This window comes from Neofelis nebulosa, chromosome 12 (genome assembly GCF_028018385.1).
Source record: "Neofelis nebulosa isolate mNeoNeb1 chromosome 12, mNeoNeb1.pri, whole genome shotgun sequence".
Taxonomy (NCBI): domain Eukaryota; kingdom Metazoa; phylum Chordata; class Mammalia; order Carnivora; family Felidae; genus Neofelis; species Neofelis nebulosa.
The window spans coordinates 75,598,204-75,621,436 of NC_080793.1; the positions used below are offsets into that span (position 1 = coordinate 75,598,204).

The 23,233-nt window shown below is 38.8% G+C and overlaps 1 protein-coding gene across 4 annotated transcripts in view; it reads right to left on the bottom strand.

Annotated features, from left to right (window-relative positions):
• Positions 1-321: 321 nt before the first annotated feature.
• Positions 322-23,233, bottom strand: part of CEP78 (centrosomal protein 78) — a 28,824-nt gene continuing 5,912 nt past the window's right edge. The window contains exons 5-17 of one of the 4 annotated variants that reach the window (XM_058695643.1): positions 21,953-22,127; positions 19,885-19,998; positions 18,272-18,336; positions 17,881-17,992; positions 16,302-16,319; positions 15,029-15,164; positions 13,509-13,554; positions 11,761-11,889; positions 4,888-4,965; positions 3,527-3,693; positions 2,087-2,258; positions 1,719-1,766; positions 322-945 (exon numbers count right to left, since the gene is read on the bottom strand). In XM_058695643.1, coding sequence (XP_058551626.1) covers positions 382-945; positions 1,719-1,766; positions 2,087-2,258; positions 3,527-3,693; positions 4,888-4,965; positions 11,761-11,889; positions 13,509-13,554; positions 15,029-15,164; positions 16,302-16,319; positions 17,881-17,992; positions 18,272-18,336; positions 19,885-19,998; positions 21,953-22,127 — 1,824 coding nt within the window. In that variant the 3' untranslated portion in view covers positions 322-381. The remainder of the gene's footprint in view (positions 946-1,718; positions 1,767-2,086; positions 2,259-3,526; positions 3,694-4,887; positions 4,966-11,760; positions 11,890-13,508; positions 13,555-15,028; positions 15,165-16,301; positions 16,320-17,880; positions 17,993-18,271; positions 18,337-19,884; positions 19,999-21,952; positions 22,128-23,233) is intronic. The other 3 variants (XM_058695645.1, XM_058695644.1, XM_058695646.1) reach the window with 3 other exon arrangements.

Genomic DNA, 23,233 nt, shown 5'->3' on the forward strand with positions numbered 1-23,233 from the left:
TCCGCATTTAACCAAATGTTAAAACCATCTCACTTATTACCTCATCCCTTTCTAGCGCTTTGCCCTGCTTCATTTATTTTCTCCTCCCTCCGCAGAATATTAGTTCCATGAAGGTACAGGTTTTGTTTTGTTCACTGCTGAAAGCAACAGCGCCCAGGATGGTATAGCACATGTTAGGCCCTCAGGACACACCTGGTGAGTGAATGGTCACTCATTAGAATGTCAAAAACATACACCGAAAGTTTCATTACAATAAAAAGACCAGATGAATCTTTCTCCAATGGCTTCCAGTACTGTATTTTAAGACACCATATGCCACAATGAAAATATAAGAAATTTATTAAAATTAGGACGCAAAACATAATTTCAAAAGATTTAGACCTATGTCAGGTGTGATACAGTATGGATGCTTTCTTGAATTTCAAAATCAGATCCAAGAGTATCACTTTCAGAGTGTTCTAACAGATTGAGTTTACTTTTAGCTCTCTTCGATGAAAGAGTCACGATTTTACTTTCTTTCTTGACAGAAATGGGGTTTTTCAAAGACTCACTTTTAATTGGTTCGTTAACCAAAGAACCATTCTGCCCAATTCTGTGACTTTTCTGATTTGCAGGTGAGTCAGAGCAGGAATGCAGGTCGTTTCTGGACTGTTTTTTAGCAGAGTGTTTTTTGGTATATTCACCTGTTTTGGTCAATTTCTCTGAAGAAGATCTGCTATTTCTACATAATTCGTCGTCTTTTCTTTGGCTTCCAGTGCCAGATATCGCATCTGCTGATGGAGAACATGTTCTAGCAATGAATTCTTTGAAAGACTCCTGCCACTGCTCACTGACTGGGGCTCCCAGGTTGTCTCTCGAAGTTTCTAAGGGCTCCTGCGTGGAGACAGGGACATGGAAGGAGTCGAGAGGCAAAGGAATTCTGGCATCACTTGTAATTTTCTGAAACTGGAGGGAAAACAAAAGAAGACAAAACAAAAATTCAGTGATGAAAAAGCCAACCATTAAAAAGTAGAGTCCATGACTTTAATGTTACTCTGTGATCTTATTATTAAGACAGTCAATTGATTAATTAGAAGATTTTAGATCCGTTTTTTTTCTAATTGTATCTTGCCAGGTGATTCCTAACTTAACTTAGCTATATCCAAGGCAACATCTACTACATTTTCAGACTTTGTGGTTTGGGGTAATTATTGCCCACTTCCCTTTCCCTCATTAAAAATAATAGGGGAGCCTGGGTGGCTCAGCTGGTTAAGTGTCCGACTTCAGCTCAGGTCATGATCTCACGGTTCGTGGGTTCAAGCCTGGCGTCGGGCTCTGTGCTGACAGCTGAGCCTGGAGTCTGCTTCGGATTCTGTATCTCCCTCTCTCTCTGCTCCTCCCCGGCTCGTACTGTCTGTCTGTCTCTCTCTGTCTCAAAAATAAACAAACATTAAAAAAAATAATAAAGCCTTACTCCCTAAGAAAATTAATTTCTTCTCTATCCTCCAGGAACATGTAAGCAGTATCCAATCTGTGAGAAGACTATGTTCTCAAGTTATCAGGTCCCAAGACTGTCTGAGGTTGGCCGATATGGAAGATAAAGGGAAGGGAAGGCCAGAGGGAAAGCAGACGGGTTCCCCTCTCTCGTTCCCATAACTGGGAGGTTAACTCTAATACCTAGTCTATTAGTTATGTCTGGATTACTTATTTAAGAAAATTATCTGTATCAGTACTTGTACCTTCATTAGAGTTCCTTCATTGTAAGCTGACTGCATACAAATAGAAACCTAGATGAAATATGAATAGAATAGACATTTACACAATTTACAATTTGGAATATTTTCTCTAATGTTTCATTTCCTTCTTCACTGAGAATAGTTTGCTTTACATCATAAATTTTCAAAAGGCCTCCCAATTTTCTCATTTACAACTATATGATATTATGAAATGGGCACAAACTTACTAATTTCAGATTGGGAAAGGACCCCAAAGAGGCTCCCAAGCGTGTGAATTATTACAGACAGATTGTCATCATTTTCTCTCTGACTCTGTAATTCCCTTCTGCTCATCACTCTTAGGATCATTAAATTCTGTTCCGTCCACTCACTTGGATGTTCTGCATCTGTCCTATGGAGTTCTGCTTTGATTCTGGTTTTTCATCTTCAAGTGCCTTCTTTTCTTCTCTAGGCAGGCTACTAATAGTAGAATTCATCTGGGGACGACCCAGCAAATGAAAATCTGACTGATCTATACCAGCCATTGTGGCAAGCTGACCAAGCCTGGACAAAAGGAGGAAAGGAGAAAAAAACAAAGATTGTTATAACTGTGTATGAGCAGCTTAGATTTCCCCATACCTAGAATCATGAAATATTTCTTAAAAATTTTTTTTCAGGGTGCCTGGGTGGCTCAGTCAGTAGAGCATCCAACTTCAGCTCAGGTCATGATCTCCCAGTTTGTGACTTCGAGCCCCATGTCAAGGTCTGTGCTGACAGCTCAGAGCCTGGAGCCTGCTTTGGATTCTGTGTCTTCCACTCTCTCTCTGCCCCTCCCCTGCTCATGCTGTGTATCTCTCTCCTTCAATTTATTTTTGAAAGAGAGAGAGGTGCAAGCTGGGGAGGAGCAGTGAGAGAGAAGAGAGGTAGAGGATCTCAAGCAGGCTCTGATGGGAGGCTCGAGCTCATGAACTGTGAGATCATGACCTGAGCCAAAGGCGGATGCTTAACCAACTGAGCCACCCAGGCGCCCCACTCATGAAATACTTCTAAAATCTTAAAAGCCAATATCCTACTCCATCTACAAGCCCCTATTCTCTCCCAAATTCTCAGCCCTTCCGGACTCATGCTCTGGGACCACAATAGATCATGCAATCCTTGAAGCACTCCTTCTTCCCCCAACGTCTGGCCCACCACCTGATTTACTGCTCCACTGCAACGCTTCAGCTTCTAGCATGCACCTAGTGCATCGCCCCTCACCTCTCCCCCACTTCTTTGCCACCTCTCCTCCAAACACGTGTTTTTTTCCTTCCTTCCCAACACCAACCCCTTCACCTACAAAACATCACTCCATCAATTTCAATCTCCAATTCTCTCTTTTAACAACTTCTTTTAGCAAAATTGTTCCTGGTTGAAAACGACTGATCTATATCTGTCCTGCGGATTAATGATAATTATTATATGTAGGACAAAAATTGCTTTAATTCAAACGTATTTTACAAGGAAAATGAATAACATGGAGGGAAATTTCAATGCATTCTGGAATATTTTCAAGTTAAATTACCTTCAATTTAGTCTCTACGCAAGACAATACTTACAAATTATTTATAGGTTACTCCTTCATACTGGGCTTTCTCCTCTACCGAAGCAACTTTACTATTTTGCATTTCTTTTAACATGTAATTCCTCATTAAAACAACAACAACAACAACAACAACCCTCTATATTATAGTTACACCCTAAGTAAAACTATAGAAGCAATGAAAATGGCTCATGTTCTTCAGCAAACCACTGTTACAGCTGCAAAGAGAATGATGCGAAAGAAATGAACTAACCCAGCATCTTTAAGGAGATCCAAGAAAGCATGGAACTTCTGAAAAGAATTCTCAATGCTGCGCAAAACACCTTCGTCATCCAGGATCATGTTTGTCAATGACTGTGCATGAAGGGCTTCAGACAAAGAGCAATTTATATTTCTTAACTGGGCATTTTCATGTTCCAGCTATAAAAGAAGAATGAAAATGTCTGACATGATTTTCTCTCACTGTCATCAAAAGAAAAGAGTTAAACATTTCAAACATAATTAATTTGTAATTAACCTAACTTTCCACCAGTAAAGATAGAGACCACATCAGATAATAAAGTCCAGAGACATCCAACGAAGTTTCCTATATAACACTTAGATGGTATATAAATAAACCAAAGTTCTGTTTTATTAATGATCTTTGAAAAGATCACTTTTATAACTGGTTACATTCATAACAGACCCTCATTTTACATTAGAAAATTAGCTGCTTAGTGGTTCCCTTTAAATTAGAAAGTGAAATATAGTCTGACTTGAGCAAAGCATATTCCAACTTTGCTGGACGTTAAGGATTAACTTTACTGGGAAAGGTATTAAATGCCTAGGTTTAAAAGTCCTAAATCATACCCAACTTATTAACTGTACAATGACCAATATTCTCCTTGGCTTCTTGACGATGTTTCCTCCTTTGGACATCCCCACCCCCTCAATATCTATTCATCTAAAACCATGTATGAGCCTAACTCTAGTATTTCTCAGAAAGGCCCCTTTGTTCATGATTCACCTTTTACCTTAACAGGTGCTCAACACTTACTGAATGAGTAAATGTCTTTCAATCCAATGTATGCACTTGCAAAAATTCCTCCCTAAACTCACCTTATGATAATAAAATATATTTACATTCAACTTTTTAGCTTATGCCCTGCTTCCATAAACATTAGGCTAATGTAATGTAATTCTCAGAATATATATTTTTATCTTTCATTGCATTCTTAGCAGTTTTCCAATATGTTATACTTATTTAAATTATTCACTTTTCTAATTCACTGATAGTAAAGTCTCATCATGCCTTCTATGTTACTGTAAATACAATATAAGCATAAGTGCTTTAATTGAAGCATCAGGAGCAGAAAATAAGCTAAGGTCACATAAAAGTACACACACACCAAAAAAAAAAAGAAAAACAAACAAACCCTAAGATTTTTCCATTTTAAAAACATGTTTTCTGGAATAGAGATCATATAACCACTAAATATAATACAAAGATTCATACGGTACAACAGTTTGCAACATATTACAGTTTTAAAGTTTAAAAACTGCATGTGCATGGCTTAAAATCAAATCAAAATAAAACAAAAACACTCTCAAAAGTATGAGAAAAAACTTGTTTACCTCACTAACTCGTTTATCGGCCTTCAGTCTTATTACTCTTTCCTCCTTTAACTGCTTTAGGCACCCCTCCAGTTTTTCCTAGTGAGAAGAAATAGAGTAAATATTATAAACGATTCAGAGTATGAGATCCAAAAGCCTTTCCAGTTATACATTTCAACAAGGATTTAGGCACAGGGCCAGAAGTGAACTCAAGACTTTAGGATTATAGTCTATTACTTATGATATCATCCCATGCTAGTGAAATTAATTACCAAAATATATCAAATTAGCTATTAAAAATTTACTTGAGGGGCACCTGGGTGGCTCAGTCGGTTAAGTGTCCAACTCTTGATTTCGGCTCAGGTCATGATCTCACGGTTCATGAGATGGAGCCCCATGCTGGGCTGTGCTGACAGTGTGGTGCCTGCTTGGGATTCTCTCTCCCTCTCTCTCTCTCTGCCTCTACTCGACTCGCTCTCTCTCTCTCAAAATAATAATCATTAAAAAAGACTTTGAGTCCCACGCTTTCCAAAATAAATTTGTGGCAGTTCACCATAAAAGGCATATGTGTATACTATAGTAAGTCATATATAAAAAACTAAGGTGAAGAAAGGAAAATTCTACTTTTATTTATGGGTTCCTTTATAAGAGAAAATCTCAGTAACATGGCTAACCCACCTGAATTACATAATGGCAGATTCAAATGCATTTTTAAAAAAGTAAACACTGTGGGGACACCTGGGTGGCTCAGTCAGTTGAGCGTCTGACTTTAGCACAGGTCATGATCTCACGGTTTGTGAGTTCGAACCCCACGTTGGGCTCTCTGCTGACAGCATGGAGCCTGAAGCCTGCTTCAGATTCCTGTCTCCCTCTCACTCTGCTCCTCCCCCACTCGTCCTCTGTCTCCCTCTCAAAAATAAATAAACATTTAAAAAATTAAAAAAAAAAAGTAAACACTTTGAAAACACTGAGACAGAGACAAGTAGAGTAGGACACCTAAGATCACGTCACTAATTATGCTATAGAGCCACGTTATGAATTGAGGAGGCTGGGTGCCATGCCTGTTCAGAGAGGTGGTGGTGATCTTCCCATTCGCTAGTGTCAATAAGATAGAATGCACTTGGTAAACTCCCTTTTGGTTTCCAGGAACAAAACAGTGAGGTCCTTGCGTTGAGGGACACTACTTGTGTTTGGCAGAATTCTATGCTCCTCAGATTCCTACCTGCTGAACTACACAATCCTCTGTTAGTCAATCAAATGCTAACCTAGGTGCTGCAGCAAAGTGATTTTGCAAATGTAATTAAGGCTCCTCAAATCGGCTGATTTTTAATTGATATTAAGAGATTACTTTTGGTGGACGTGACCTAATCAGGTGGCTAATTAAAAGTGACTGGGGTCTATCTGATGTATGACTGACATCTTGATTTCAGCTTTATTTATTTAAAAAAATTTTTTTCAACGTTTTTAATTTATTTTTGGGACAGAGAGAGACAGAGCATGAACGGGGGAGGCTCAGAGAGAGAGGGAGACACAGAATCGGAAACAGGCTCCAGGCTCCGAGCCATCAGCCCAGAGCCTGACGCGGGGCTCGAACTCACGGACCGCGAGATCGTGACCTGGCTGAAGTCGGACGCTTAACCGACTGCGCCACCCAGGCGCCCCAGCTTTATTTATTTTAAATGTTTATTTATTTTTTGGGGGAGAGGGGCAGAGAGCGAGGGAGACAGAGGATCTGAAGTGGGCTTTGTGCTAACAGCACACAGCCCAATGCGGGGCTCCAACCGACGGACCGTGAGATCATGACCTGAGCCAAAATCAAGAGTTGGATGCTCAACCGGCTGAGCCACCCAGGCACCCCTACTTTTGATACCTTTTTAAGACAAAAGGGTAGATTAGATGGGTGTACTTGCAGAGATGGCTTTTATTTTCTTCAAAAAATTTTTCATCATTTAAAAAAATTTGCTCAATGAACATATATTTTTATATTCAGAACATAGGTTTAAAAAATAAAAAATAGCCGAACTTCAAATTCTTTAATAGGGATGAAGGAAAAACATTGCAGAATTCCGCCACTTACTTATATAATGGTTTTAATATTTAAAACTTATTTCACAGAAATTCTACACAAATAAGCAAACAAGAAACTAGCGCCACAGTTAGAGAAAGTAGACTGAAATACTCCCTTCTCAGCTAGCTCTAAATATAGAGTATATCATGTAATTACATGAAATAGTTTCTCCCCCTAGTGGAGGGAATTAGGACATAATGTTAAATTTTCATGAAAAAGTGTACCTTCCTCTCACAAAGGAATTCATGCTCCTTAAAAAAAATATGGAACCAAAAAATTAGAAAGTAAAATTGCTTGACATTCTGTTACTTAAATAAGACTAATAATCAGGTTTTGGAGAAATTTTCCTTCATCTGCTCTCCTTCCCCTTCTATTCATTGGCTCGTCTGATTTTTTCTGGAACAAAGCTCCCATCATACTGTATTAATAATTTTATGTTCAACTTTTTTTTCCATTTAACATTGAATCAATCATTTTTATATAATCAGGGGATTCATAACCTTGATTTTTTTAATGGTCTACAAAATATTCCACTGAGCAGGTTTCTCGGTTCATGTAATCATTCCTTTACATTTAAATTCTTTCCAACTTTTCAATATTATAAAACAAAATACCTATTTTTAGGCATGAAGCCTTTTCCTCACATGTAAGAATAATTTTCTTGCAATAAATCAATAAGAATGAGTTTGAGATCAAAGCAAATGAACATTTTTAAGGTTCTGCTATACTGATTTCCAAACTGCTTTCCAAAAGATTCCTAACATTTTAGACTACTTTCAGCAATGTGTCACCTGGTATACTAACTTCTACTGTAACTGGTGGCTTGCTTCTTCACTTTAAAGTGCAAGAAATTTAGGGGCAGTGGTGTTTTATCCCAGCACACGTGTCTAGCACAAAGCACACAATTAGTAATTGCTGAATAAGGAAAACCCGTGTCACTCCAAGATATATGTGTGCGAAAGGCAGAAGGTTTTTCTCTAATTGGATAGGTGAAAACTTGCCATCTCCCTCAGTATGTACTGCTTTGCTTATAATTAGTAATCAAATTTCTCTTTTAGATTGCTAGGTGGCTCAGCTGGTTAGGCGTCTGACTCTCGATTTTGGCTCAGGTCATGATCACACGGTCATGAGATTGAGCCCCAAATTGGGCTTCAATCTGGCATGGAGCCTGCTTGGGATTCTCTTTCTCTCTCTCTGTCCCTCCCCTGCTCAAGTCCACATGTGCTCTCTCTAAAAACAAAAACAAACAAAAAACAACAACAACAAACGAACAAACAAAAAAACCCAAAACCATTCAGAATCTCTGTGGCTAAAACCTGACCCTACCTTTGACAAGCTCTATAACCTTTGACAAGCTAGTAACTCTAAGTCTCAATTTCCTTATCTATAAAATGAAGACAGGTTGCCATGCCACAGAGTTCTTAATGAGGATTACATGAGTTAACACACACATAATGCTAATGAATATATGTGAATACAAACAGCAGTGGACTTAAAATCAAACAGTCTCCTCTCACTCACACATCCTGCCCCCTAGAGGCAAGCTTGCTTGCTTGCTTGCTTGCTTTTTTTTAAAGTTTATTTATTTATTTTGAGAGAGATAAACCAAGGACAGGAATGGGAGAGGGGCAGAGAGAGGGAGAAAGAGAATGCCAAGCAGGCTCTGTGCTGTCAGCACAGAACCCGGTGTGGAGCTTGGATTCATAAACCTTGAGATCATGACCTGAGCCAAAATCAAGTGTTGGATGCTTAACTGACTGAGCCACCTAGGCGCCCCGAGGCAACCCTTCTTTAAGCAGGTTTTAATTTTTTTTTTTTTAAGTAATCTCTACACCCAATGTGGGGCTCGAATTCACAACCCTGAAGTGAAGGGTCACATGCTCCACCGACTGAGCCAGTCAGGCGCCCCTTTAAGCAGGTTTTAATTGTAAAATGTGATATCATACTAAAAAGTGCAAAGAATAAAACTGTCAGTGTCACAAATAAAGAGAACACTTACTTACATAACTAGCACTCAAGCCTGTATATACAGCTTGTCAGCATCTCAAAAATCCCCATATCCTTTTGCCATAACAAGCTCCTTCCCTCCTCCCAGAGTTAAAGACCACCCGCATCCCTTACATGCACGCATCACTAAAAATACGCTCTGGTGGTGCCACCTCCTGAATTCACAATATATACGGTCCTCCAGTCAACACTGTTCTTAAAAATGCATCCACACTGTTGCCAGGGGCTCTGGCTCGTTAAATTTTATTGCTTTATAAATACACAGAATTTATTTTTTTAATGTTTATTTATTTATTTTGAGAGAGTGTGAACTGGTGTGTGAGCACGCAAATACAGGAGGGGCTGAGAAGAGGGAGAGAGAGAATCCCAAGCAGGCTCCACGCTGCCAGCAGAGCCTGCTGTGGGGCTCAATTTCCTGAACTGTGGGATCTCGACCTGAGTCGAAATCAATAGTTGGACAATTAACCGACCGAGCCACCCAGGCGCCCCACACATAATTTAACTTTTAACTCTTAAGGGAGAAGAAGGCTCCCTGGAAGCTCATGATGGACAGGCTTCTCTTAGGTGTGAAGAGGCAAAACTACATACTAGGAGCCCCAGTTCTCCCAGTTCTTTTTAAAGTAAAATTGTCTCATTTTAGGAGAATGAAGGTGGGATCGAGAGTTCACGGTGCCAATTATGAACTTTCCACATGCTCTCCTCGTTTCAGTCACATTTCTAACTAACGTCACCCTCTCTCCCACATGCACACCTGGGGCTTGGAGCTATCTCTGCCTGGGGGACAGGTTCCCCCTCAGCTGCAGCACATCTCTGTGCATATTCTAGGTTGTGGTTTTTCTCTAGTTTCTGGCTTCACACTCTTCTACTTGTCTTCTGTCTTTGCAAAAAATGTTGAAATCTCTTAATTGTTGCAGATACGGTCTAAAAAATTTTAATACCATCATTTTTTCTAACTTTTTAGTGTTTATTTATTTTTGAGACAGAGAGAGAGCATGAACGGGGGAGGGTCAGAGAGAGAGGGAGACACGCAATCCGAAGCAGGCTCCAGGCTCTGAGCTGTCAGCACACAGCCCGATGCGGGGCTCGAACCCACAAGCTGTGAGATTATGACCTGAGCCGAAGTCGGATGCTTAACGGACTGAGCCACCCAGGTGCCCCCATCATTTTTGTGTCTTGTCAAAATGGAGAAGAGCCAAAAGGATCCTCAACACATCTTGAATCAGCTGTTCCCTAGTTATAGTTCCTAACTCTCTTGGTCTTCCCCAATGCCTAGAGTCCCTTTTGCAAGTACAATCTCCCTAGTCTCTCCATGCAGGAAAGGAACCCCTATCTAACATGACCATGAATGCAAATTAGATAGTCCAGGGCCTTGTTGCCACTCTGCAACTTAGTAACAAAGTACTTAATCGCTACAAATTGCTCATTTATAAGATGAAAGGGGTAATTGTTTTAAGTTTATTTAGAGAGAGAATGTGTGCACGCATGTACGAGTGTGCAAGTGAGTGGAGCAGGGATGGGAAGGGAGGATCTCAAGCAGGCTCCGCCCTGTCAGCACAGATCCTGATGGGGAACCTGATCTCACAAACCACAAGAACATGACCTGAGCCAAAATCAAGAGTTGGACAGACGCTTAACCGACTGAGCCACCCAGGCACCCTGAAGTGGATAATTCTACATCAACTACACATTCCTCCCACTCTAACACTTCATCATTTTCCAAGTACTTATCTTAATTTCTCTCCACTATTGTCATTAATTTTAATTAAGAAAATAAAAATCTGGCTTTCTTTTTTAAAAAAATCAAATAGTAATTTCCACAGTCCTACAATAATGAGATAACTAGTTTTTTTTTTTTTTAATTTTTTTTTTAACGTTTATTTATTTTTGAGACAGAGAGAGACAGAGCATGAACAGGGGAGGGGCAGAGAGAGAGGGAGACACAGAATCCGAAACAGGCTCCAGGCTCTGAGTTGTCAGCACAGAGCCCGATGCGGGGCTTGAACTCACGGACCGTGAGATCATGACCTGAGCCGAAGTCGGACGCTTAACCGACCGAGCCACCCAGGCACCCCTGAGATAACTAGTTTTAAATCTGTCAAGTTTGACAGTAAAAGAAAACCATCCTAAATCATTTTTAAAAATTAAATGTGGACTCGATAGCACAAAAAAAGACAAGGTCCCTCCCAAACGGTGTTTCCCTTATTTATTACCAATGTCAGCTCTGCATTAAAGTTGAAATAAAATAACTATGGTATTTTGTTATAAAATTTGTTATAAAAATCAATTTTTCTTTTCTGTCCAAACAGAAATATCAAATGACGTTAGAGGTCAGGTTTATTAGGCAGTACAATATAGCTTCTTGAGTATTTTTAATTTGGGAAGGGAGACTGTCAACATCCAAATCGTTTTTTCAACTTTTTTTTTTTTATTAAAAACGAGGTCATATTTTCCTCTTAGAAAAAGAAGAGTTCAGTGAGGACCTCCAATTTCCTGATCTGTAAAATAAGAATAGCAAATCAGCTGACTACATTCATTCAGAAGTCTGTTTCCTTGAGTTTATCTGACGATCATTAAGGTTCTCTCTACATCTAATAGTCTATGGTTCTAAGGAAAGGAAAATGTATATTACTGATGACATGTTTTGATTTTCATTTCTTAGAATTCAAACGTCTACCTTTCGCCCTGGTCTAAGCTAAGGAACCACTGAGGGAAGACAGAATCCATGTGTGAGCTTAGCCAGTGCTGTAATCAGGCTTCTGCCAGATAACCACCACAGTTTAAACAATAATCTGTGTATCTCTAAAGTGATAACATTGTACCTGTAATGCTTCTTGTTTTAAACTGGTTTTCTCAGGCTCTTCTTGAACACTTTCAGAAGAATCTTCGACCTCTTCAATTTCTGAGGAAGAAGGACTCTCTACTGTCACAGTCACAGGAAAATTCGATTGCTTAGAGAAAGGAGACAGGGTTGTAGAAGAGATAACAAAAGCCAGAGAGTGATATTACAGCACATTTAACAAAAGTGATGTGAGGTATCATTATTTATAAATGTCTTCCACTGCTCCTTAGTCAAAAACAAGCAATGACAAAATAACAGTAACTTATTTTTGCTGTTACTGTACAGAATTCTATTGTTAAGATTAATATTTGAAATCACCCATATTATTTTATAAAATTTCTTTCACATAAGCCAAGTGAGGAGCCAGGGCAAATATTTTTCTCAGATCAACTTTATACTGCAGACAAGAAATTTATTTTCCACCATTAGGCACAAAAGGTCTAAAACAAAATGTAGTTTTGGAGGAAAATCCATCAGTAGGGGGACTGATAAAGAATTAGAAGAATAATTTGAAAGTCAACATATCTCGTGAATGCTAAACATGAGAATTTTAAAAAATAAATCACTTACACATACACAACTAAAACTGACCCATCAAAAACTTCATTTTATCATCCTTAAGCCACCTCAAGCCAAAACTAGGGTAAGAGTAATGTAGTTTTCCTGTAAAATTTCACTGCCACTGGAATGCAGTTGAATATGATGTTTCCAAACATTAGAAAAATGACCTGGTCACACCCCATAAAAAGTCTACAGATTAAAAAGAGGTGCACTGGGATTCCGTAACTGCACAGAAGACACAACACTAGGGTCCCATTACGACCACAGGTAGCAAAGCCCACAGGGCAGGAAAATCCCAACAGTAGGAAGAGGTGTGTGCCCCTTCTTCTGGGCATGCGGGGGGGGCAGGGCTCACACCCAGGGCGCTCTTCTCTCAGTCACAACAGTGTTACCTTATTCAGAGCAACTATGCAGTCTCCCAGGACAAGGGGAAGGAGAACCTGACACTCTGAGGGGATCGGCTGGTTTTAAGACCAGGAGACAGTAGGATAGGGGATGTGTGTGGTGTGGGTGGGAGAGGGAGAAGTGCTCTGAGAGAGTGGAAGCTTTGGGACTGGCCTCTTTATTTTGCCTTCAGGATCTGGAACTTCTACATACAGCCCCCAAACAACATTTCTTGAAAACAGAAGGACATTCCTGAAAATGATAACTCCACATGCGGGGTCAGGAATGTCAAATCTGTTTCACTGGGTAACAGGTGACTCGTGAACTGGAGAATGGCTTCCCTGTTTACAGATGAAACCACAAGGGCCCCAGCATGTGCCACGTCCACACAACTACACAGTGTCACTGGGAGAGCACCCTAACAAGTTTCAAATGGATTTACTTCAGGGAGGGAGATGTTCCCTGTAAAGTTGTGTTCAGTTTATTTTTTTATTTTTTGAGAGAGAGAGAGAGAGAGAGAGAGAGAGAGAGAGAGACAGGGGAGAGAGGCCGAGGGAGGGAGGGCGGGAGGGAGAGGGAGAGAGAGAGAGAATCTCAAGTAGGCTCCACGCTCAGCTCGGATCCCACGACCCCTGGGATCGTGACCTGACCCGAAATCAAGAGCTGGACCCTCAACCGACTGAGTCACCCAGGCGTTCCTGTTTAGTTTGAAAAGCAAAGAGAACGTCCTCCCACCTTTCCCACTTCAACCTTCTACCTACTGTAAATATGAGAACTACATACCTGCAAATGATTATACACGTCACGAGTTTTGATTAACGGAAAACCCCTGAAGAGATACCAACAAGTTCAGTTATACTTTGATGTGAATACATCACCAGTTAACCTCAGTTAACAAAACTTGTATTATGTACAATAATACTATTAAGAATACATACGAATTGTGTATAAACATGAGTAAGTTCAAAATAAGGACCTGGGAGGCTCTGCTATGGAGAAAATTGAACAGAATTTAGCAGACTGCCTTGTGGTAACTCTCTGAACCACTGAGAGGTGTCTCCACTTCCTATGTTCAGGATGGTTGAGATTTCCAATCTAACTTCTTTAACTGATAATCATTCTCCAGTTGACAACTCCTTGTGATCAGAATGGACTCGAGATGACTAAGTGTCATGAGAAGAAGATATGAAACCACAAAGCTATAAAACTAAAGTGCAAGACTGGGGACTCAGAACTATAGTTTACACGACAATAATTCACATCACCATTTGTGAAAAGGTACAGCAGTCACTTGCCCAGCGGAGATTATATTCATCAACTTAACATGAGCTACTGCACGGTTAATTTACACAGCACCTTCTTCAAGCCTTATTGAAAATCAACTCTTCGTTTTCTTAAGCAATTGCTCATCCTCAATTTCTTGACTACTACCAGGTTAAGTTACTTGAAAATAATCTATAGCAAGGCCTATAGATTTACTATTTACTCTATTTACTCAGCAAGCCTAAAATTATAGTTTAATCGTGTAAAGAGACTGTATAAAAAAATTTTTTTTAATGTTTATTTATTTTTGACAGAGAGAGAGAGACAGAGCATGAGCGGGGGAGGGGCAGAGAGAGAGGGAGACACAGAATCTGAAACAGGCTCCGAGCTGTCAGCACAGAGCCCGACGTGGGGCTCAAAGTCACAGACGGCGAGATCATGACTTGAGCCGAAGTCGGACACTCAACTGACTGAGCCACCCAGGTGCCCCCGTGTAAAGAGACTTTTACACTTCTAGGACAAAAAATTATTCTGCACAGTTATCCCCAGGTAAGTAATCAGCTAAAACTAGTTATATCTAGTTTGTTTTGCTAAATCTGATTCACTGAAGTGAGTTAAGCCGGTTGACCGAGTTAGATTAAGTCTAATTCATACTCCCCATCCATTCTGCACTAAACTATTCTCCATGCCTAAAATGTCTTTTTTCCCTATTCCTATAAATCCAAGCTCCTACTCTTGCACTGTAGGGACTGGCTCAGTCACAACTGCCTTTAATGAAACCTTTATCATCTGCCCAAGTGAAGATAATTTTATCTCCACTGGATTCCCACAGGGTTACCTTTGTTGTGACACTTAAGAAATAACTTGAAACTCCCAATTATAATTTTTTTGTTTTTGTTTTTCTTCCTTAAAGGACTCATTAGGCAGAAGTGTGATTTATCGTTCTTCCTCTACAGAAACCACCAGAGACCTCCCACGTAATAGAAGCTCCAAAATGAAGAATGGTGAATGACTACAGACAGGGACTAAAGATGCCCTACCTGCTCCTTTTTGCACGTTCTGCTGTGCGCCACGGCAGGAAACCAGACACACCAGGAGGCAGAGGTTCAGGAGCATAATAGTCTTTACCAAGGGAGTGTTTTCTTCCGTTACTTACAGGTTTCTTTGTACCCAATCCTATGTTTGCAAAAGCATTAAAAGAAAAAATCAAGATGCACTGAAGGGCAACAGAGCAATCATCATATGTTCACACTTTTAAAAGAATAAAACAGGCAACTGACAATGATGCAAAAGCCATTAAGAACAAGATTTTGTAAAAAGACTGGTAACGTTTAAAAATACAAGTCCTCTCCAGTAACAAGTTACCATTTTAACTAAAATATAAGTATGTGAAATGTACAAAACATGCAAAAGTAAATAAAAAATATATCCCAAAGAATGAAACATGCATGATACATTTCTTGTATCATGCAGAAACATTCAGTTTGCTGAATCTCAGAATAGCTTTGGTATATCTGAGTCTCCAAGGTAGAGAAACACTGATAGATCCATGACTCCTGCCAAACAGGATCTGAATTAGAACAAAATTTCAATTTAAGATTCATTTTTCTATGTGAAAATGATAAAAGTAACAGGACTGAAGCTTGTAATAGGCAGATGAGTCAATGTTACCCTCTTTAAGTCTGCTGACCCTCATTACTCATTTATTTTCAAATAGAAAACAAAAGAAACCACTGGATAGAAGAGCAAGATATGGAGACTTAGCCTATATTTCAATACTGAAGAGTCAAGTATCCTTATGAAATATCTGGTAACAAAACTAGACCTACATGCTAATATACTTTATTTAGAATAAACCATATATTACAATTGACCTACATTTAAAGATTTGTTTTTTTCTATGTTACTGAAAACAAGTAATATAGGTTGGTTCTATTCGTTCTTCAAGTCTGTTTCACTATACTACTTTAGCAGCATCAGGAAAGTATGTGAAATAAAGTGTAAGGGGTAATACAGAGCAAATATTTCATAGAGTATAGCTTATTTCTCAAGCAAATAGTGTTCATCATGTATATGGTTTATATGTATACAACTTTCCCCTTACTTTCAGAAACTAATGCAAATGTCATTTTTAAGTAAAACCAAAAGAATCTACGCTTATCTTGTTAGGAGATTAAAAAAAAAATCCCATAAAAGTTCCTATCTTCTTTCTGCACACACAATTATAATATGAATATGACACAACTCACACAATTATTTAACCCCTATACTCACCTGGATCTAACTATATAGCCAGACGCTGATTTGGCTTACCTCTATGTCTCCATATAACTGAGGCAAATACAGAAAAAAGCCCAAGAAATAAAATTACTCTTGAAACAGCTCAGTGAGCTTGTAAACTTCAGTCACATTTCCACTTTGTTTAATCATGCTAAGAAAAATTTTTAAAATTTTTACTCTCATTCCACAAAGTCCTGTTATATACCTCCAGGTACTAAAATTACAGGAATCTGAATATAACATATAGATATATTTCTTTTTCCTATAGATAGCTCTACTTCTAATATTATATCAAAATACCGACTTAGACGCTTTTTTCTTTTGAGAGAGAGAGAGAGAGAGAGAGTGAGTGAGAGACAGCGTGCACCAGCAGAGAAGGGGCAGATGGAGAGAAAGAAAAAGAATCTTAAGCAGGCTCCATGCTCAGCAGAGTGAGACGCAGGGTTGGATCCCACAACCATGAGATCATGACCTGAGCCAAAACCAAGAGTCGGACACTTAACCAAGTGAGCCACCCAGGCATCCCCCAACTTAGACACTTTTATAAATGTTTTACACACGACGTAAACTTTTCATAATAATACATAGTGTGATACCACAAATCTCAACTTTTTTGTATATATTAACTACTAAAATATCACTGTTTTAAAATAAAAATTGGTAGATAACTGTAAGCTTTCTTTTGATTTAATAAACACTCTTAACTCCTATTTAATATTTTGTTGATCAAATAAGCTGATTAATGGAGAATCAAAAACATGTATCTTTTAGTGGTAAAAAAAGCAGTTACACTTATGAAAATGTTTACAATATTTTTCACTAATTTATTTATTTTTTAAGTAGGTTCCATACCCAATGTGAAGCTTGAATTCATGACCCTGATATCAAGAGTCGTATGCTCTACTGACTGAGCCAGCTACGCACCCCAAATTTTTCAGTAATTAAAAAAATGGACAAATCAACTCAGTGAAACCTTGTGAATACATTAAAAAGTATAACTATGAACCATACAGAATTTAAATTTAGTTTAAAATGAAGTGAAAGCGGGTGCATAGGTGGCTCAGTGGATTACGTGTTCGACTTCGGCTCAGGTCATGGTCTCAGGGTTCGTGAATTTGAGCCCAGTGGCTCTGTGCTGACAGTGCAGAACCTACTTCAGATCCTCTGTCCCCCTCTCTCTGCCCCTCCCCAGATCACATGCATGCGCTCTCAAAAATAAATGAACACTTAAAATAAAATTAAAATGAAGTGAAAATAGAAAAGTGGCAAATTATACTTAAGCCACATGGAATTATGTTAATAGACAACAGAAGGAGAAAACGAAAATCTTAACAAAGAAATATATTCAAAATAATGAATTTTCTATGAAACATAAAGTTGCTTAACTAAAAAAATGGAAATATTAGTATCTCTTTTTAAAAATTATTTCTACATTCTATAAATTCGCATAATCTGTATAGAACATTTACAGTCTTTCTAATCTGCACGTCGTCAATATTGGTTGTTACCACTGATGTCGTATAATGAGAAGAGATTTCAGTTTTAGCACCCTGGAACACATAAGGGGTGTAAGCTCTAGTAGGTGCTAAAAAGCCAGGCTAGAAAGAGTTACCGATTCTAATAGTAGCTTTCCCTTTTCGACCACTTCCCAGAACTATAGTTCTCTTTTTCTGTCTAGCAGTTTTGAATGGTTCCTTCACTGATGGAGAAGTGATCCACTGGTACTGGAAGAGAAATAATACATACGCATTTCAGTTACAGGTAATTTATGAGGTTTGATCTCAACTGGAAATTCAGATATTTTAAGTTAATAAAAGGTTTGCTATCTGCATTTCTGAGACCATATATTAAAGAATCACACAATTTTTTCAAAAACAGAAGGCCATTTGATTTGATTTATTTGGTTTAAGATGGCAGAAAAATGCCTTGATAGTTTTATTAGGAAAAAAAAAAAGAAAAACATGCAATTAACGAAAAGTTCTTCCTAGAGGATTACGTGTTACCTCTGACTTGGCACTCCTCCCATTCTGGAGAACTTTTTTAATAACTGCTTTCATCACAGAATGATCTAAAGTGAAATAAAATTGAAATTATAGTACTGCCTCCCAATGAGTGGTTATGCCCATTTAAAAACAAAAGCCAACTAATTACTGCTCTTCACATAAAATTAAGTATAAGACCCACATTATGCAGTTACTTACCTATCTCCCCCTTTGAGTATTCTAATTTCTTCCTCAAAAACCTAAGATGAAAGTATGCCTCCTCCCATATGGTCTCCGATTACTTCTATTTTGGCAGCAGCCGAGATAAAATCTAGACACTTTGTGTCTAAAGTGGCTTTGATAGCTTTGGCTATAAAGCAAAGAGTCTGGGGGCACTGTCCAGATGCTTAGATACCTAACAGGTGCCTAATCCATCAAACCAAAGTCCTGAGTCTCTCAAAGCTGCCCCTCTCCTCAGCCCCCCTTTTCTCAGTGAGTGGTACCAACCAGTTGCACACATAATCATCTAGGACTTGCTTATTACTATCTCTTTCATACCCCATATCTGATCTATCCATAAGTCTTATTAGCTACACCCTCAAAACACAACCTGAATTCAACCACTCACCAGCTCCAACCTTCCACCCTAAGCTAAGCCAGAAACAGCCCTGATTTGGACTCCTGACTGGAGTGACAGTCTCCTGACTGGTCTCCCCATTTCCCTTCTTTATCCCCCACGCCCATTCCCAAGTCTATTCTCTACACCAGGGTCATCTTACTGAAACGCTATTCAGATCAAGCCTTTCCCACCTCAAAACCCTCTGCTCGCACAGAGTAATTCATGTCCTTACTGTGGCTTTCCAGACCTTACAAGATCATGCCCCTGGCCACCAACATGACCTCACTGCATACCATGCTCTCCTTCACTCAGTGTTCTGGCTATGGCGGCCTCTGCACTTTTCCTTAGTACTTTACCCACCCTGCCACCTATGTACCCGCACACATAGCCTCCTGGTTCTGGAACGTGCTTTCTCCAGGTCTCCCATGGCTTACCACTTTTCACTTGGGTGTCCCCTCAAATGTCATTTCTCCAGTGAAGCTGTCCCCTGACAAATCTAATACAGCCCTACTGCCCCATTCAATGTCTTCACCTTAAGGTGTTTTTGTACTTCCTGCTATCTAAGAGTACACTACTTATCTGTTTACTCATTTCTACCTGAACCCTTCCACTGGAAGGAGGACAAGACTTTTGAATATCTGATTCACTGCCACATTCCTAGTGCCTAAAACCTGTGTCTGGAACACAGAAAGGATTCAAAAATTACTCGGTAACTTAGAAATGAATGAAATGCTCTTTCCAAGAATGCAAAGGTTCCACAAGAAGGAAATAGCTCTCTTGGTGGAAGCAGGTTCATTATCTAGATTCAAGTCTATACAGAGTGGCGGCCAAGAGCAATTTACAAGTATCAATTCACTTTAATTAGTAAATTATCTGCTAAAAACACAAGGGAAGTACAAGATTCAAAAAAGTATAAGATTAGGAAAGTAAACACATTAAATTTTAAAAACTGTCAATACATGAACAAATTCTTTGTTTTGCCATTCGTTAATCGATTAAAGAAGATGCGACATACCAACAAGCGGATTTTTTCTTATATCCAGAATGACCAGAGTTCTATTGGTTTCCAGGGCCTTTAGTAAAGCCTTTGCTCCTTCATTGGTGAGGCCACATTGCTGCAGGTCAAGTGCTTTTGATGAAAGACAAAAGGTCACTTGCCAACTCTACACAGATTTAACACACAGTCAACTGTCATGTATTCCTGCGTGTAAGATTTTGGTACAAGCCTAATCATGGCAGGGTTTTAATCTTGGATGTGGAAAAAAGAAAAACAGAAAAGTATACACACACATAATACAAAATCCAATAAAAAATTCTTGGATGTGCCTCAATTACTCTGCCCATAGTACCAACATATCACCCAACATATTTTACGATTACATAGTTGAAGAATGACTGGATACAGTCTATGAGTGAAAAACATCACAAAAGGAATCCCAGTTCATAATCAGCAAGAATGCTGGTGGCAGTGGGAACCTCATATACAAAAAGTCGGTGGAGCTCAGAAACTGCACTGCATTCTTTTGATATGATCTTGAGCTCCAAATCACTCTTGAAATGAGTTGAAAGAAAAAAGCCAAATAGAAGATTTGTAATAAGTGTTAGTTTTAGAACAAAAAAGACAAAGATGTCTCAAGAGGATGTGAACAATAACAAATCCAAACAATGTGTGAATAGGGAACATACGCTAAGAACTTATCAACAAAGAATGATAGTCAAGAACTCCCTCTTTAAAAGGTCAAAGAACAGAACAAGTGATCAGAAACACTAGTAGTTCATTTAAACCAAAGGGATCATCACAAAAGCACAGGCATACAAAACATTACATAGGAGGAAACTATCAGCCCTTTTCTAAAAGTGTTGTGTAAACCATTACATTAAAGTAACTGGAGGCTTTTAAAACCCCAGGGTACAAAGAAGTGAGCCAGATCTATGGAAATGATATGCAGCAACCCTTACAAACTCTTACTATAGAATGGACAGAGGATACAATTAATCAACTAGCTAAATTACTAACAATAGTTAATTGTCACTACTATATACACTGAATACAAATTAAAACAATATAATATGATTGTTCGACCAGATTAGGTCAAGACCATATAAACAAAACCTTTAGGATGTGCATGCCCTTTTGACCCAACAACTCCCTAAGAATTTAACCAATAATAGATGTAGGCAAGGGTATGTATCAGAGTACTGTTTTTACGTGAAAAACTGCAAAGAGCTCCTATATCTAGCAAGAATGAGTAAGCTGAGTGTACTATGGCATATTCATGCAATGGAACTCTGAACAGTCACTAAAAATGATGTGGTAGATAGAAATTTAGTGACTCATTAAGTAGCTCATACTATATGAAATGAGAAAAGTTATAAAATCTGGAGTAACCCTACTTGCATAAAAGAGGGCGGGCTACTAACTTTTGTTTGTCTTATAGTTTTTAAAAGTGACACAAGCCAGTGCTTGTGAGGGTAGAGGCCTCACGGACACTGTTAAGGTGGATTATAAATCGGCACGGAATTTCTGAATGGTGATTTGGCAACATGCAGTAAATGTCTTAAAAATGTCATCTTATGAGGTCATTCCACTTTTAGTAACTTAATCTACGTAAGTAATACCAGTGGATGCAGAAATGTATGAACAAAGTGTTCACCACACATTGTTTCCTACAGGGAAAAGCACAACTGTCTACATCTATTTGCAACACTATTGCATGTCAATATAAATGGAGTACCACAGGATACATCATTAATTAAAAGAGCATGAATTAGTAAGTGTGCTATGAGTCCACTTTTTTAGTCTCTGAAGTATACGAGGATATTTGTAGAAAAATAAAACACTGAAAGTATACCAAAAATGAACAGTGATTGCGTCTAGGTATTAAGATTATGGGTAATTGTGTTTTCTTGTTACTCTGTATTTTCTGTGAAGAATAAATATACGTAATTCTTAGGAAAGCTGTAAAGCACAGTAAAAGGTATTGGAAAAATAAGGCTTTGAAAAAAATCCTATGACAATATCATGCCAAAAGCTAAGCATATTTAGCATTTAAAAATTCACTATTTTCCATTTTAGAATTTACCTCTAAGCCATAAATCATCACTGAGAGATTCTGCAAAAGCACCTGCGCCAAGGTCACCAATGAGCGTGTTGCAATTCAAAGTGATACGCCTCAAACCAGCCATACAGTCCAGGTCAGGTCTCCTATAACGAAGACTCTCAGCCCAGGTTTCTTCGTGCCTTCTCATGGTCTGATACTTCAAAGATTTAAGAGGATGAAATGAAGACGTTTGAATAAGGAAACAGGGGAGGCCTACTGAAGATGGCTTAGCATGTCACGGTCAACCCAAGAGATTTAACAGTCGATTCGAGTTTAGGAGTCCAGTGACCCAGATTCTAGTTTGCCAGCGACTGGTTAGATTCTAGCCACTGGATGACCGCTGATCAGTTATAGAAACTCTGGCAATCAATTACATTCTACAAATTTTATTTTCCTTATCTCCAACCCAGGGAATTAGTTCTAAATTCTGTTATTGCTGAGGCTGTATCATTCTGTCCTCCGGTGGTCTCCAACACCTGACTGGGCATCCTGCAAGTGCACTTTCTGCAACACGTATCTTATTGATTGAAAAATTATACACAGGAAGTTCTGTACATATATTCCGTGTACATTATAAACTCTCAAGGTATTTTTTAAATGATACAAAAACAAATATAGGGGGTCTAATATTTTCTTTCCCTAACCCAGGGGATCTTGCTTACTACTTTAAGGTATGTACACTAACTTCAGTGGCCTGCAACATGCAAAGGCAGTTTGACATGCTGTAGGAAATTGATGGTTTAAGTTTTAACCAGAGATATAGTCAGAAAGATATATTTATTTCTCTACATTCATAAGATAAATTTTGGTTACAGGGAACACTGACTTTCAAAGAAAGCAATCTTACTACATGCTCGAACAACAAAAGACTCAAAGTTCCTGTGACACTCTAAAATGGAAAATCGTTGGTGTTTTTCTGTTAACAATAACCTATAAAAGCAACAAGTGGGAATCACAGCAAAACACTTACATGGTGCTTATTATGTGCCAGGCACTATTTTATACAAATTAGTTCGTTTAATACAAAGCACAGAGGCTAAGTAATACGTCCATGGTCATAAGCTATGAAATTGGAGAGTTGGAATTTGAACCTAGGCTATTTGGTTTCAGAATCCATGCTCTTCACTGTTTTCTGTATCCTGGGTCAATGGACTTGCTCTGTATAGGCCCAAAGGTAAAATTTTCAGCTTTGGGGGCCATACAGTTTCTGTTGCAACTACTCAGCTCCACTGGGATAGGATGAAAACAGCCACAGTCACTATA